The sequence below is a fragment of the Conger conger genome, chromosome 12 (genome assembly GCF_963514075.1).
Source record: "Conger conger chromosome 12, fConCon1.1, whole genome shotgun sequence".
NCBI lineage: Eukaryota > Metazoa > Chordata > Actinopteri > Anguilliformes > Congridae > Conger > Conger conger.
Window position 1 is genome coordinate 38227663 of NC_083771.1, and position 14589 is coordinate 38242251.

General features: G+C 41.2%; 1 protein-coding gene across 1 annotated transcript in view; it reads left to right on the plus strand.

Annotated features, from left to right (window-relative positions):
- LOC133141587 (PDZ domain-containing protein 2-like) overlaps positions 1 to 14589 on the plus strand; it is a 53830-nt gene that overhangs the window by 35103 nt on the left and 4138 nt on the right. Inside the window, exons 13-21 of the mRNA XM_061262153.1 lie at positions 78 to 210; positions 1791 to 1878; positions 2112 to 2215; positions 2511 to 2682; positions 3520 to 4181; positions 4509 to 4653; positions 9996 to 12753; positions 13469 to 13586; positions 14023 to 14133. Of these exons, the coding sequence (XP_061118137.1) occupies positions 78 to 210; positions 1791 to 1878; positions 2112 to 2215; positions 2511 to 2682; positions 3520 to 4181; positions 4509 to 4653; positions 9996 to 12753; positions 13469 to 13586; positions 14023 to 14133 (4291 nt within the window). The remainder of the gene's footprint in view (positions 1 to 77; positions 211 to 1790; positions 1879 to 2111; positions 2216 to 2510; positions 2683 to 3519; positions 4182 to 4508; positions 4654 to 9995; positions 12754 to 13468; positions 13587 to 14022; positions 14134 to 14589) is intronic.

Sequence of the window (14589 nt, forward strand, 5' to 3'; positions counted from 1 at the left end):
TGTGTTAACAAACTGACTTCCTTCCTCTGTTTGACTATCCCTGTTTGAATCACTGCTGTGTATATGTTGCAATTCAGTCGAGGGGACCAGATTCTGGAGGTAGACTCTGTGAGTCTGCGTCACGCAGCTCTGAGTGAGGCCTACGCCATCCTGACGGAGTGTGGGCCTGGTCCAGTCAGCCTCATCATCAGCCGACACCCCAACCCAAAGGTGTGAGCCACCGGAACCTTCCCAATCTACGGCACTAATGCAGCACTTCATAAACATATACAATACAAACATACCAGCTCTGTAGTCCCTGAGCATAGTCATACTGGATTCCCATATGTGGCTCAAAAGTGCAGTTCTGACAAAATAATTAGACATGAGAGCACAGCATGAATTCTCAGAAGTTCCCTTCAAAGTGTTTTTAAAGACAACATTTATTTATGCTGCAGTGCATATCATATCTCTGCAGCATTTGAAGAAATCAAAGCTTTTAACCAAACTACAGTAAGTGTTGGTACTTGCAGTCATGCCAAACAATAGCAATAGCAATAGACATGCAACAGCAAAATGTCATCATATAGCATTTGTTTTAGGCCTGGCAGCCTTTTTCTTCAGGCAAACACATAATCTCCATAATGAGTCAACACTTTCATCTATACTCCAGCTGTGCTATGGGTCATAGTCAGGCAAACTTCAATCAGCCTGCTAATGCACCAATTACCTCATCACATAAATTATATAATACAATAAAATATAAACAACATCCATTTTTTCTGCAGCAAGAGGTTTAAGTTTCCACTGCACAGCCCCATCAGGACTCCAGTCTGCCTGTTCTGTTTGGGTCGGGTTGAGGGAGAATGTGTCATCTCACATGTGTACAGTGTACTGGCAACAGTACTACATTATTTTCCTTTGTGGTGTGTGGGTTGTGGGATTGGATATTTCTCTGTATGTATTCAGAGGCTTATGGCATCAGAAATAATCTTTGAGGTTATTCATCTGTAAAATGAAACATAAATCGAATGTGTTTTCACTTCTTATTGCAGAATATTACTTAATATGTTGTGTAATGAATGTAATGAATATGGACCATCACTGAAACATGGTCATAAAGATTACTTGGCTTTTGTGTCGCCATGTGACCAGCCAGCTGTTACTAATAGTATGTATTTACAGCACTGATGTATTACAGTACCACAGTGAAATTTAAATCCTCTCACAGTACAGCTAGGAAGTGAACTATATTCCCTACCTATTGTAAATAATTAATTCACTTTTTGGCATGAAGTGATTTTTTTTATTATTATCAATTTATACCATTCCCTTAAAAAATGTTTATGGACTGGTTATTTATCCTTATACCTTAATCTTCCCGAAGAGACGATGTCACAAGCTGTTCTTTGTAAATTAATTCTGAGACATTGCTTCTATTGTGGTGAATAGAAGCATCATTTGCATACACTGAAGACAAAGCAAAATCTTTCTATTTTAAGTGTGTGAGTAATATAGTAGCATCTCCATAAGAAATTTTATTCTGGACATATTGTCTCTGGGGATGATTTTTCATTGATGTGTAGTGTTTGTTCAATTAGCTATGAAAAGGTTTTTTTTTTATCTTGTCTTTTTTTAATCTATTGTCATCTTTTCAAAGATTAGTTATTTGCACCAATTTAAAAAAAAAGAAACAAACTGTGCAGTTACACAAACATAATTACTGGGAACATAAAATAATACTAAAAGTATAATACATACCGTAGATCTTGTTTTATTTTTCCTCTGGTATGTCTGTGGTCATCCTCCAGGTTTCTGAGCAGGAGATGGATGAAGCCATCACGCGCACCACGCACAGAGAGAGCCTGAGTAAGGACTGCCAGTCGTCCCACGTGTTGGGTACGTGATGGGCTGTACACCTGAGAGCTGCACAACGAAGGGAATCTAAATAAATCCTCTGCACACTTTTGAATGAATGAACGTTCCATACTGTATGCACCATGCCTGTGTTGTGTATAGACCTGTGCCTGTGTGCAGTGGTCACATAGACTGTTTTTCTACCTCCTAGAGCTTTGCAGGATTAAAGTTTCACAGCAGTCTAACTGAGTCTCCCCCTCTACCCTCTCAACCAGCCTTACCCTCTAAGACCCCGTCACCAGTCATCAGAGCCAGGCTGAGCGATGGGACCTCCTCTCTCAGCTGGACCATGAGGAGATTCCTGGAGCCAGCCAGCAGGGTAACAGGGGGCTTTAACATGAAATGCATGCTTCTTGCAATATGGTATTTCTCTGTACTAGATTTGGCATAAATGTTGTTTCTGTGGTGTGTAGTTTTATTGAATACTTCTCAATTGATCAAAATGTAAAATTAAATACTTGCTTCTAGCATTATTATAATTCTCAGTACTAGCTTTGGCATAAAAGCTGTTTCTGTGGTGTGTAGTGAAAAATGTTTTAAGATGACTTCCTCAGTAAGATTACCTGCTGGGATGTCACCCCCAAGTTTACCTGCGTCCTCCTCTGACTCCACAGCAGGGATCTCTGAGCTCTGAGACAGAGCTCTCACAGTACTTCTCTCAAGACGTCCCCAGCCAGACCTCTCTCTCTGAGACCATGGTGACAAGCTCCAGCATAGACAGCCTGAACCATCTCAAGAGCTGTACTGCCTCAGTCGATGGTCCTGGAGCTCTGACTCACAGTGCAGGTACAGTACAACCTTTTAGCATCTGTCCATCCCCTATGCACACTCAGTGAGCACCTTATTAGGTATTTATTAGACTTACTATTTTGACTTATTAAGTCTTCTGCTGCTGTAGCCTATCCACTTAGAGGTTTGACGTGTTGTACATTCAGAGATGCTCTTAATGCATAATGCTGTTGCAATGCGTGGTTATTTGCGTTACTGTCACCTTCCTGTCTGCTTCGAGCAGTCTGGCCCTTCTCCTCTCATTAACAATGCGCTTCTGTCTGCAGAACTGCTGCTTACTCAATGTTTTTCGCACCATTCTCTGCAAACTCTAGAGACTGTTGTGCATGAAAATCCCAGGAGATCAGCAGTTTCTGAGATACTAAAATCACCCTGTCTGGCACCAACAATTGGTCAAAGTATCTTATATCACATTTCTTCCCCATTCTAAATATTTAGTCTGAAAAACAGCTGAACCTCTTGACCATGTCTTCCTGCTTTTATGCATTTAGTTCTTGCCACATGATTGGCTGATTAAATATTTGCATTAACAAGCTGGTGTACAGGTCTACCTAATAAAGTAGTAACTGAGTGTATATTTGTCTCTATACTTGTTTACAACTCCTTGTGGGGTTGTTGATCAGTATTCAGTTCTCATCCATCAGAGATCTGTCTGAGAAATATGACTTCAGAAATTCGTAAAAATGTGGGCATTCCATTTTATGAAATCATAATGTTTCTGTAGCTGGATTTTTATACAGCTATTCTTCCATAAGTCCTTTTGACGACTTGTTGTTCATTTTGTGTTCCGAGTCTGTACCAGTGAAGTGTTGGTGACTGTGTTTTCTCTTGCAGCCCCCGAGAAGGACCCCGCCGGTGGCCACGCCTCAATGCCCAGCACCCCGATGCCCAGCGCCCCGCAGGCAGACCCGGCCCCCAGGGGCAGTGCGGGGGGCAGCCCCGGCTCCGTCCGCAGTCCCCTGCTCCGCCAGCGCCGGGTCATCTGCTCCGAGGAGGAGGGGAGCGACGCGGACGAGGACGCGCGTCAGGACAGGTGCAGCGACAACGGGGCCGGCGCGCTGCCCCAGCCCCTCGCCCCGGGGGCCGAGTCTCCCTTCATGCCCATCCGCAGCCCGGAGCACGAGGACGGAGCGGCCGCTAACCTGGGGGTGAAGAAGGACTCCCACCGCGAGGCCGAGTCCAAACGCTCCCCTAAACTGGAGCACAAGGCCGTGACGCGGGTGAAGAGCATGATGAGCATCGAGTGCCCCAGCCAGCCGCACCGCCCGAAGGGGGAGGAACCCCCGCAGCCTGGCCCGGGTGGGGCGCGCCCCGCGGCCCGCCCGCAGACCCACGGCAAGAGGGCGGAGGCCGGCGAGCTGGCCGGGGCGAGCGCCGTGGAGACGGTGCTCTTACAGAGGAGCCACTCGGAGTCTTTTGGCCTGGACCTGGAGATAAATTCTTCCCCTCTCAAAGTGCTCATCACTGGCTTACGACCCGGAGGGGCGGCAGATAGAGTAGGTTATTCTGCTAATCTTCAGCTCGCGATGCACGTTAAACATCGCCAACTCTCTGGGCTGTAAAGTGTCTGCAAAGTACTTGTTTAGAGAAAGTTCATGAAAAATATAAAAGATTGTATGCTTTTGAAGTTCTACTTTTTTAGTTGGTCACAGAAGCTTCATTATACTTCCCCATTGTGTTTGATTGCCATAAGTGTCAAAGTCTGAAATTCCTCTCCCGCTTCCTGTGGTGTTTTTATAACATACAGTTACTGTAGACTTTACCCTCATGTGAAGACAGGATCATTCATCTGCATTGTTCCCTTTTTTATAACCACATTCCAGGAATCCAAGGGCAAGTTGTGTGTCGGGGATGAAGTTGTGGCCATAGGAGACTGTCTGGTTTATGCTTCTTCATATCAGGAGATCTGTGATCTGATGCACAACCTTCCAGTCACCCTTACCTTAGAGGTTAAAAAGCCAGTATCAGGTGAGTGTAGTTTATGTTTCTCTCATGGCTGTTTCCTCTTGGAGTCAATAATTTTGGTTGGATGATGTTTCACTTTAAAAGCATTTTAATGGATCTGGGTATTATTGATATGATAGTGTATAGTAACAGTTTTGAGAACTCTGTAGCTTATTTACTTTTGTGGTGTTGAATAGAAGAAACACTTGCTATAAATACAATATAGGCCAAAAATACATTTTTAAGTCTGTTTATTGTGTATTGAGTGTACAGTAGATGGCCAGGATGGCCTGTTCTCATCAGTATGTGTTCTTGTGTTCTGTATTTTCACTGTCAGTGTAGTAATACTGATTACTATATTCACTTGGAGAGCTATTCAGGCATAAGGACTGATGGATATTAATGAGACTAACATTAATAGTGAGAGTAAACTAACATTAATGAATGAGAGCAAGATCGCAGTGATTGAGTTGAGCCCAGATTGAAAGTAACCCCAGTCGGGAAGAAAGTGATCACACACTATCTTAAGGTTAAAACATTAGTGAAATACGCAGAACCGATTGATAACAAAGGTCACGTCACTTTAGAACTTTACTTTCAGTTAATTACATATTCATGCTTCAATGTTTTTGGTGACCATGTAGAACATGCATGACTAGTTTAATAACTTCCTCTTGCATTTTTTTATATTGTACAGTACAGTTCTGATGTAAATATCCAATTCGTAACCTATATCTGTTTGATTAACTCAAATTTTGAACAGTATGAACATGATTTTGCTTAATAGATGTGAACACCATTGGCTAAAAGCTGCTATTGGAAGCTAAGGACTGAGATGTTTCCATACAGTATGTAACATAAAAGAACTGTATGAGCAAAAGCTAAAGCCATACCTATCTTGTGACTAAGTTCAAAACCTGACAGTAACCAAGTTTAGAGTCATGTTAAATATTTAACCACAGCATGTGTCATTTGACTTTTTGCTGGCTTAGAAGATGGTTAGAGAAAATAGGGTGATCATTAACAGTAATGAGTCATGATAATTTGCCTGATTTCACAATGTACTGTACATATAGTAACACCACATTAACTCTAACATTTATTCCAGGAGATTATAGTTTGTGCTCTTTTTGAGACGGGTGCGTGGGGGGTTTGGACCCAAAATGCACGACTCAGAAACAATGATGTAGTTAATTCCCGTCAGGGCTTTATTCGGGGAAATCCAGAGAGCGTAGTCAAAAAACAAGCAATGTTCGCACACGTAATATCCAGCCAAAAAACCAAAGCGCAGTACCGAGGGAGAAGGCAGTCTCGTAATCGGTACGCACGCAAGAAGTCCGGTAGCCAGGAAAGCTGTCAGCGGGGCAGAAGTATAGGCGGGCGTTAGGCAGGCTCAGGGTCGATGACAGCGCAAGAGTCAAGACCGAAGTCTGCTCCGCGTGGCAAAAGTACAAAAACAGCAGGCAAAGACGTGGTACAGGCAGGCAATGGTCAACAAAACAGAAGTCAATAATCTTTGGTCAGTAAACAGGCTTGGCTCATGACAGGTAGCCAATGGCTTGCCAACCACCACTAAAGCGCTGCACTGACCAACAGGAGGCAACAATTTCGCAAAGACATGACATGAAACTGAGCTTTATATGCAGGTGTAGACAGGTGTACAATTAGCTTGAGAGCCGCAAGAGAATGGAAATCAGGTGTGGAGGATTGACAAGTTAACCAGGTAATTAGTAATCCTTAATAAACCTATCCTGCCCTAGCATTAGTAAATTAGTAAATGACATGCACAAGAAACGTAAGGTAACATGAACACATGGTTAGAATGTTAGTATTACCCAATCCTGATCTAGCATTAGTAGATTAGTAAGTAGACAAGGGAAATTGAAACAATTAGGGTGTGAGTGACAGAAAGGGAGAGAGAGAAAGCAGGAATGCAATATTTGCAGAAAGACATGAAAAAGTGTATGCTAATCAACGAACAGTACAACATAACATGAAACATAAATAGTGACATAGCAAGTTTGCAAAACTATAATATAATAATATAATATAATGAAATAAACTATATAACATGACATGGCAAGACTAACAATTAAATCATAACAACAACTAAACATGAAACATAACATGACATGAAGCATAAAAACGTGGTGAGACTAGACTAACATAAGACGTGACATGACAATAACATAACCAAGACAATAACTAAACATAAAACATGACATGACAAGGATGAAACGTGACACTTTTATTGTAAAACACATTTTGCAGACCAGAACTCTGTGATGACAAAACATTGATGTCTTATTTTCCGTGACAATTGTACCACATTTCTGTCACGATCATTGAAGGCAGTTTGGAATTAAATGAGTAGCTCTGTCTCTTTTTCTCCACACCGCACCATAACACTGGAGCACAGTCGCTTTCTCCATGCTGGCAATCCTCTTCTCCTCTTCTCCTCTTCTAAGAGCTGTAAGCAGCCTGGCGTTGTGCCAATGGTGACTATTCATTTATTGGCTTCTATGGATTCAGTAGATCAGTAGAGATGTTTCCACCATTTTCCTTTGTAATCACTCACTAGCATCATATAATAATGCAACCGTTCACCTTGTGTGCTTTCTCTGTTAGTTAATAATTGATTATTGAGGCTGGGAAGCATTAATTAAATAAATGCTTCTTAATGCTAATTAAATATGATAACCTCCTCATTTCCTAACTTCTGAGGGTGCACTTGAAAATGATTATATCTTCTTTAAATCTTGAAGGACTCTGATCTTTGCTTCTGTAAATGAAGGAGGCGATGTGATAAAATGATTCAGCAACACACTTAATAACTGATCTACTTATGTTTAAACCATTTAAGTGGTTTCCTTGCTAACCTACATTTGGGCTAACAATTAGGTTTGAATGATTAGCATTGGTCCTATCTTTGAAGTTTTATATTGATTAAGCTGTTTGTAATCACTTAATAATAACGACATAGATTTTTTATGCTTTATAGTCTATTGCACTCATATGAATACTTAATCATAATGTAATTAAAATACTTGCTGCAATTGTACCAGTTGAATTTTTTTTCAAGCATTTATTTGGGCATGGGTTACATACAAATTGCAATATATAGCTGTGTACTGAGTTGCTTTGTTTATTTCTGTTCTTTCGGTAGTTTGAGCCTTCTATTCAACTGTTCTTCAGTTCACTGTTAATAATGAGGCAATATAACACTGCTTGGTCAGGGGTTTCATATTGTTTTCACACTGTGTATGTCTGAAAGTAGCCTTAAAGCAGAACTCATTGGCCGTTTTTGGAGCTGATTTTTAAAATAACAAAATAATAATGTTCTACCCCATAACAACAACATACTATATAACAATCTGCCAATGAAGTAGAAAATAGTTACCCTAATCTGCCTGTGTGTAGGTGCATAGCAATGCTCACTTTTCCATCACTTGAATATGTTTAATTCTGTAATATCTGTATATTGATACAGTTGTTGATTTGTTGAATAGTACAGTAAGTGATGGTCAGGGTTTTCAAGTGATTTGAGCTGAAGGAAGGTTATCATTTGCTCAAGAACTGTACACACAGAACTGCAAAACTGAGGTTGTTATATACAGTAATGTAGGTGTACTTTCCAGGAGGCATAAAAAAATAATGTTATGAGCTGTGAAATATGATGAGCCATTGAGCAATATCTATTGACAGTAAGTCCAGGCAGTCAGACCACAATTCAGTTAGCATTTGCCTTAACATTAAGGCATGATTAAATGCAGGTGTTTTTTTTTTTTTTTTCGTTTTTCATAATGGCAGTTAAGTTGTAAATTTAAGAATGAATATTGCCTGAATTTGGCCTCAGTCTGAAATGAATTATACAAATAATATTATAATATTAATATTTCCACTTAACGCTATGCTTATTTACAATGAGTAAAAAGTCAGAAGTACAGTACAGCAAAAAAATATTGTACATGTTATTGAATGTTCATTTTAGGTCAGTGGTTTAGATGATGTACAGTCCTGCATGTGTAGCACAGTGTAAGAATTGCACAGGTAAATAAGAGTGAAATTGCAAGCCTCTCCATAACTGCAGGTTGCTGAAAGATACACATTTATATGTGGAATGTTGTTAAATGGACACATTTAAACATGTTGACTGTCCAGAGTCAAATGAAAGTTTTCTGTTTGTGGATATCATTCTTTTAATGAACTTTAGCTGCAGTACCTGCTGCATGGCAGTGTCAGGACAAAGATATAGTACTGCAGCAAGTTTTTCTGCGGCCATGGGCAGCTTGGTACAATAAATTATACCGATTATATCTGAAACCCCGTAAAAACGTTTACTACTTTCTGTAACTTACTCCACTTTGCAGTTATAATTAAGAGGAGCAATTTGCCAATGTGAAAATTGCCTTGAAGTCAACTTTTTTTGTTGTTGTTTTTTTCTAAAAGCACTAAAAATGTATAGTAAGTGACATGGTTTTGAACTCCTGTTTAAATCAAAATGGAAATATAGAGGCAACATATTTTTGGGGTTTGAATTTAATTTCCACTTACAGATCTATTTTACATTTAGTTCTTGTTTGGAGAATGAATGTACATTTGTATAGTATTACTGACAAAAAAAGGATTTTAACAACACCGCATGGCAAGTCTGCCTTGCTGGTTTGTGTCATAAGGCAAAAATTGTACATGCATTCACGTTCATGCATATGTAAACACACACAAACATACACACACATACAAAATAGACACCATATAAATTATACACTCACTTTATTAGGAACACCTGCACACCTACTTATTCGTGAAAATTGTTTATCAGGCAATCATATGGCAGCAGTGCAATTCATAAAATAATGCAGATACAGGTCAGGAGTTCTAGTTTATGTTCACATCAACCATCAGCATGTGGGAAAAAAACATCCAATGAGCAGCATTTCTGCGGGAAGAAGCGCCTTGTTAATGAGAGAGGTCAGAGGAGAAGGGCCGGACTCGGCAAAGCTGACAGGAAGATGGTAGTGACGCAAATAACCACGTATTACAACAGTGGTATGCAGAAGAGCGTCTCTGAAGTGGATAGGCTACTGCAGAAGATGAATAAATCTAAAAATAAGTCTTAATAAATACCTAATAAAGTGCTCACTGAGTATATATGTAACATACAGCTATGTACTGCATACTGTACTATATAAGGGCTATAATTCCCTCGAACATCAGAGTCATTGTTTCGTTTCAAATCCAATGGCCTGGGGTAGAGGGCCAAAACAAACAGAAATGTGTCACTGTCCCTTTTACATTTCAATGTATTTTAAACCTGCATGCACAACAGTTCCTTATCTTTTGTTCCTGTGCTTCTTGTCCTTCAGCTGTAGACCGACTGTCTTGTCTCATCCTGTCATCAGACAGTGAAGATAATTTACAGACAGATTACTCCACATCTGCTTTGGATAGGAGCAGTGAAGATCTGGAGACGAGGTCTGCACAATTTGAAGGTCCCACTTTTAATTCGGAGGCATTGGTGGACAAATCAAAACAGTCTGTTAAAACAAACAATGAGAGCGACTTGCCAATCACCAATATTGATGATTTCATAAAAGAGCTAAGTTCCCCTGATGAAGCTATAAACAGTTGTGTGACCACAGCTGCTAGTCAGGATTTGCACGGAAATAGAAATGGAAATTCCTCTTGTGAAGTGGACAGCGTTCTCCTGAGTGAAAACCAATATGAATCTACTGAATCTCAACCACAGCAAAGCCTGGATTTCTCCGTTTTGAACACAGGAAATAAAAGCCAACTAGTCCCTGTCAGTAAAACGTTTCTTAACAGTTACTCCAGGAACTTCAGTACTCTGAGTGCGGAGGAGACTCCATATTCAAACGGGGGAACTGTGGGGAAGCCTGGTGGCCCGTCGGAGTGCATGTACCGTATGGCAGATGACAGTGAGTCAGACAGTGACTCTGCTGCTGACCAGGTGTGCGGAGCGCAGTGCCCTGATCTGCCTCAGAGTAGCGTGCCTGACTCTGATGACGAGCGGGTAGAGATTTGTTACGGTGAACACAGCCGCAGCCTAGCGGAGGACTCCAAGGTCACAGAGAGGTCATCTGCTTCAGCATCCGAACAAGGGAAAGAATCCCACTCATTTGATGCATGTCGGGAAAAGCCCCCCATTTCTCTACAGAAATCATTATGTTCAAACACAACTTCCCCTTCTCATAGAAATGCAGAGTGTAATGCAAGTGAATGCCTGCAGCATCAGCCAGCCGCAGCCTGTGCCAAGAAAGACAGCACCGCTGCCACCAATGAGTCACATTCTGTTATGAAGCCAATGTGTTTACAACAGGGCGTGGCACCCATCAAAGTGCAGCATGCCCCAGTAAGGAAAAGTGAGCCCAGTGTCACACAAACTAGCAGTCTCGCTATGTCAAGAACTCAGAATGGGACAGGGAAGTCACCAACTTCAAATAAATCGCCTAATCCACTGTCATTGTCTAATTCAGGTTCAGTAGAGGCAAACGGCTCCCTTAATCCTGGCAAGCACGGTGGGAGAGGATTGACAGCAGAAGTAGCCAAAGACAGGGAGAGGGACAGGGCTCAGACCTCTCTTGAGCCCAGGACTGCCGTGTCTCAAACACTGAGTAATTCCACCGGCCACTTCCCAAAGGCCCTGGGGATGAAATCTCAGAATGACAGCTTCAGTTCATCTCAGTCAAGCAGCAGGCTCAAACTCCAGGACAAAACATCTCGAATGAGTTCGGCCCCCAAGCTTAAGGGCCTCAGCATCAAAAGCAGAAGTAAGGACCAGCACATTGTGAAACCATCAGGGGCCGAACGTCCATCTCAGCGAAAGGCCTCACCTTCCCCTTTGCAATCTCCCAAACTCCAATCCAAGAGGGCGCCAACAGCATGCAGCATAAAATCAAGCAAACCGCCCGAGAAAAGCAACCCTATTTCGCCAAAAATCAGCGGCCACAGACAGGATAGAAATGGTCCCTCGTCAGCAGGATCAGCAGATCCTCAGGTGAATGACTTGCACTCCAGGCCACTTACAGATAAGAACAGAAACTCTGCAGTTGATGAGCTTAAGAACTCAGTCTCAGCCCATGAGGACCGGGGGTCTCAAAGGTTTTCAAATCGCAAGGAGCTGACTGAAAGCACGACCACTCAGCGGACTTTTGTTGAGGTGCGGCTGTCTTCATCGTCGTCCTCCTCACCTTCTTCTTTGGTGTCCACTCCCACTCTGGAGAGGAAGGGGTCTCTGGAGAAAAACATCAACACTGTAGGTGCAGACCCCAAAGCAGGACAAACAACACCTTCAGCACAGAAGAGCATCGGTAGAACTACCGATTTGTCACGGTTAGCTGCCACAACACACCAAAGTCAGGAGAAGTTTCATACCGTTGCAAATGATGCAACATCAGAGAAGCCTTGTTTGGCAGGCAAACAGCAAGTCTGCACAGATGATGTCATCGGACAAGCCTCCAAAAAAGAAAAGGATGAGAAATTCAAAGCCAGCAGATCGAAATCACTGCATCTCAGATCAGAGAGGCGAGGTTACTCCACAGAATCCAGCCTGTCTCCAGGCCACAACCCCTTCACTGTCCAGCAGAGAATCAAGTCTTTTGAAAACCTGTCTGGTCCCGACAGGCCTGCTATGGCCTGCATTGATGTGCAGTCTTACGCTCTCCCAAGCAAACCACCTCTGGACAGGAGGTCATCTGGAAGCCCCCAGCCCACTGAGTGCCCTTCCGTGAGGAGTTCAAAGGGTCCTGAAGTTCCCTCAGAGCCTATTCATCTCCCTTCTACTGTGACTTTCTCAAACCTTGATGTGCCAAATCAGGACAGCAGCAGTGAGGTCACGGGTGGTCCCCCCGGGCTGGAGCTGGACAGCCCACTCCAGACCCACGCCGTGCGTACCAGGAGCCCCCGGACCCCCTCTGGCCTGGCCCGCTCCAAGCTGAGAGAGCTGAGGGCACTGAGCATGCCTGAACTCGACAAACTTTGCACTGACAATTTTGCCGGCAATGCAGGCGACGGTCGATCCAGGAGGGAAGCCTACAGCGGAACTGATTGCAGGATGTCCAACGCCAACGGGACACAATCTGCAGATGCCAGCTGGTCAATCAGGTAAGTTGGACAGATGTCGAGACTATTAATTTCTGTCACACTGAGCCATGTGAAATTAAAGTCTATTTTTATCAACTATGTCAATGTAAATGACAAATATCAATTTTCTATGCATTATTTCTGAATGGTTTCATTTTAGGGAGTTTTATTGTATCTTGAAATACAATAAAAGTTGTATTTTCTGAGTGCCAGTTGGCAACAGCTATCAGACATTCTAAAAGTTCTGTTCAAACTTTAAAAGCTACACCCTGAAAGTTTTGGAAAATGAAATCATGGAAACTCCAAGTTTAAAAGCTTGTTTTGGGAATATCACCCAGCTTCGAACTGAATATACAACAACCAGGAACACACAGGAATTTAACAATGTAAAATCACTTCCTGTATGTATTTTTATGATAGCTGTTTCTACTGTATATTTGTAAACCTTTGCAGGTTTTATGATTAATGACACTTCAGAATTAGATCATATATTAGATAAAATACAAACATTTTTATATACAATTTTCATACCAAATAATAATTCATTGTAAAAAAACATATTATTGCACAGTTGCTTGCTACATTTCATGATTTTGCTGCAAAAAGGGATAAAAAATCGTTTTAATATCTGTATATTCTCTACAGAATTTCAACTGAATATTTAGTCTATAACATTAACTGGTATTTGATTTCATTGTTAAATTGAAACTTGTATTCCTGTGTGCTTGTTTGGTAGTTTGGGTGAGCTGTCCATCTCCCCCCTCCATCAGAATAAGTTGCAGAGCATTCTTTCCTCCTTGACGGGAAATGCAGATGTGCTGGGCTTGATTCAGGAAGTCAAAGCTGTTGCCAAGGTAATGCGATTACACCATGCTGCCACCTTCTACAAAGTTATGTGACTGAGGTGCAGTAATTCACGCTAATATGCTGCACACGTGCATTTACAACTTGAGTATGCATATGTACATATGCAATGCTTAAAATACAAACTTTCTGTGTTTGTATTTTACTGCCAATCATTAATGATTGATGACCATAAATAAATAAATAAAAAAAGCATTATGCAATTAACTATAATAGCAAAACCAGTAGCTGATTTTACCCTGTGGTAAAATGCATTGGATTTTATAGAAAGAGGTTATTAGAATCTAGTTTTTTTTCTTCTTCTTCTCTTGCAAAAACATTTAGCATCTTGTGCCAAATAAAAGATGAAAAAAGCTTTCCTGCTGTCACTGGTGCAGGCAGCTATAGGATTGTGTAAAATGTTATGTCTTTTTGTGTCTCTATCAGACCACCCAAGTGTCAGAAGATATTTACTTTGTGGTTCTAACTAAAGAGGAAGGTTCTGGCCTTGGATTCAGTATTGCTGGAGGAGTTGACTTGGAGCAGAAATCCATCACGGTATGTATGTGTTCTCTTTTGCCTCTTTTGAGTATGTGTGGAGTTTCAATTCTACTGGGTTACCATGTGCTCAGGTGAGAATATAAATTATGTAATGCCTTATTATAACTTACTTTCTGCATTTTGAAAATATACTTCAATCATTAAATCATTTGTGGATCAATATGACCATTATTGAGGTTAAATGTATTAAATAAAATAAATAAAATACAAACATAAATAATATGTTCACAAATTGATTAATTATTATCCATTTGGGAATGAATCATTCATATGTAGACTGTCCTCTGAGAAAATATGTTCTTTGTCTCCCCCCTGTGTTAAACAGGCAAACTGCTGCCAGTGTGGCGTATTTTAAATAGGGTTTTAAAGTGATCTTAATTTAGTATTACCTAAATTAATGTCTGCACATTCCTGCTTGTATTTGATGCAGTTTACATAAAGTAGCTTTGTACT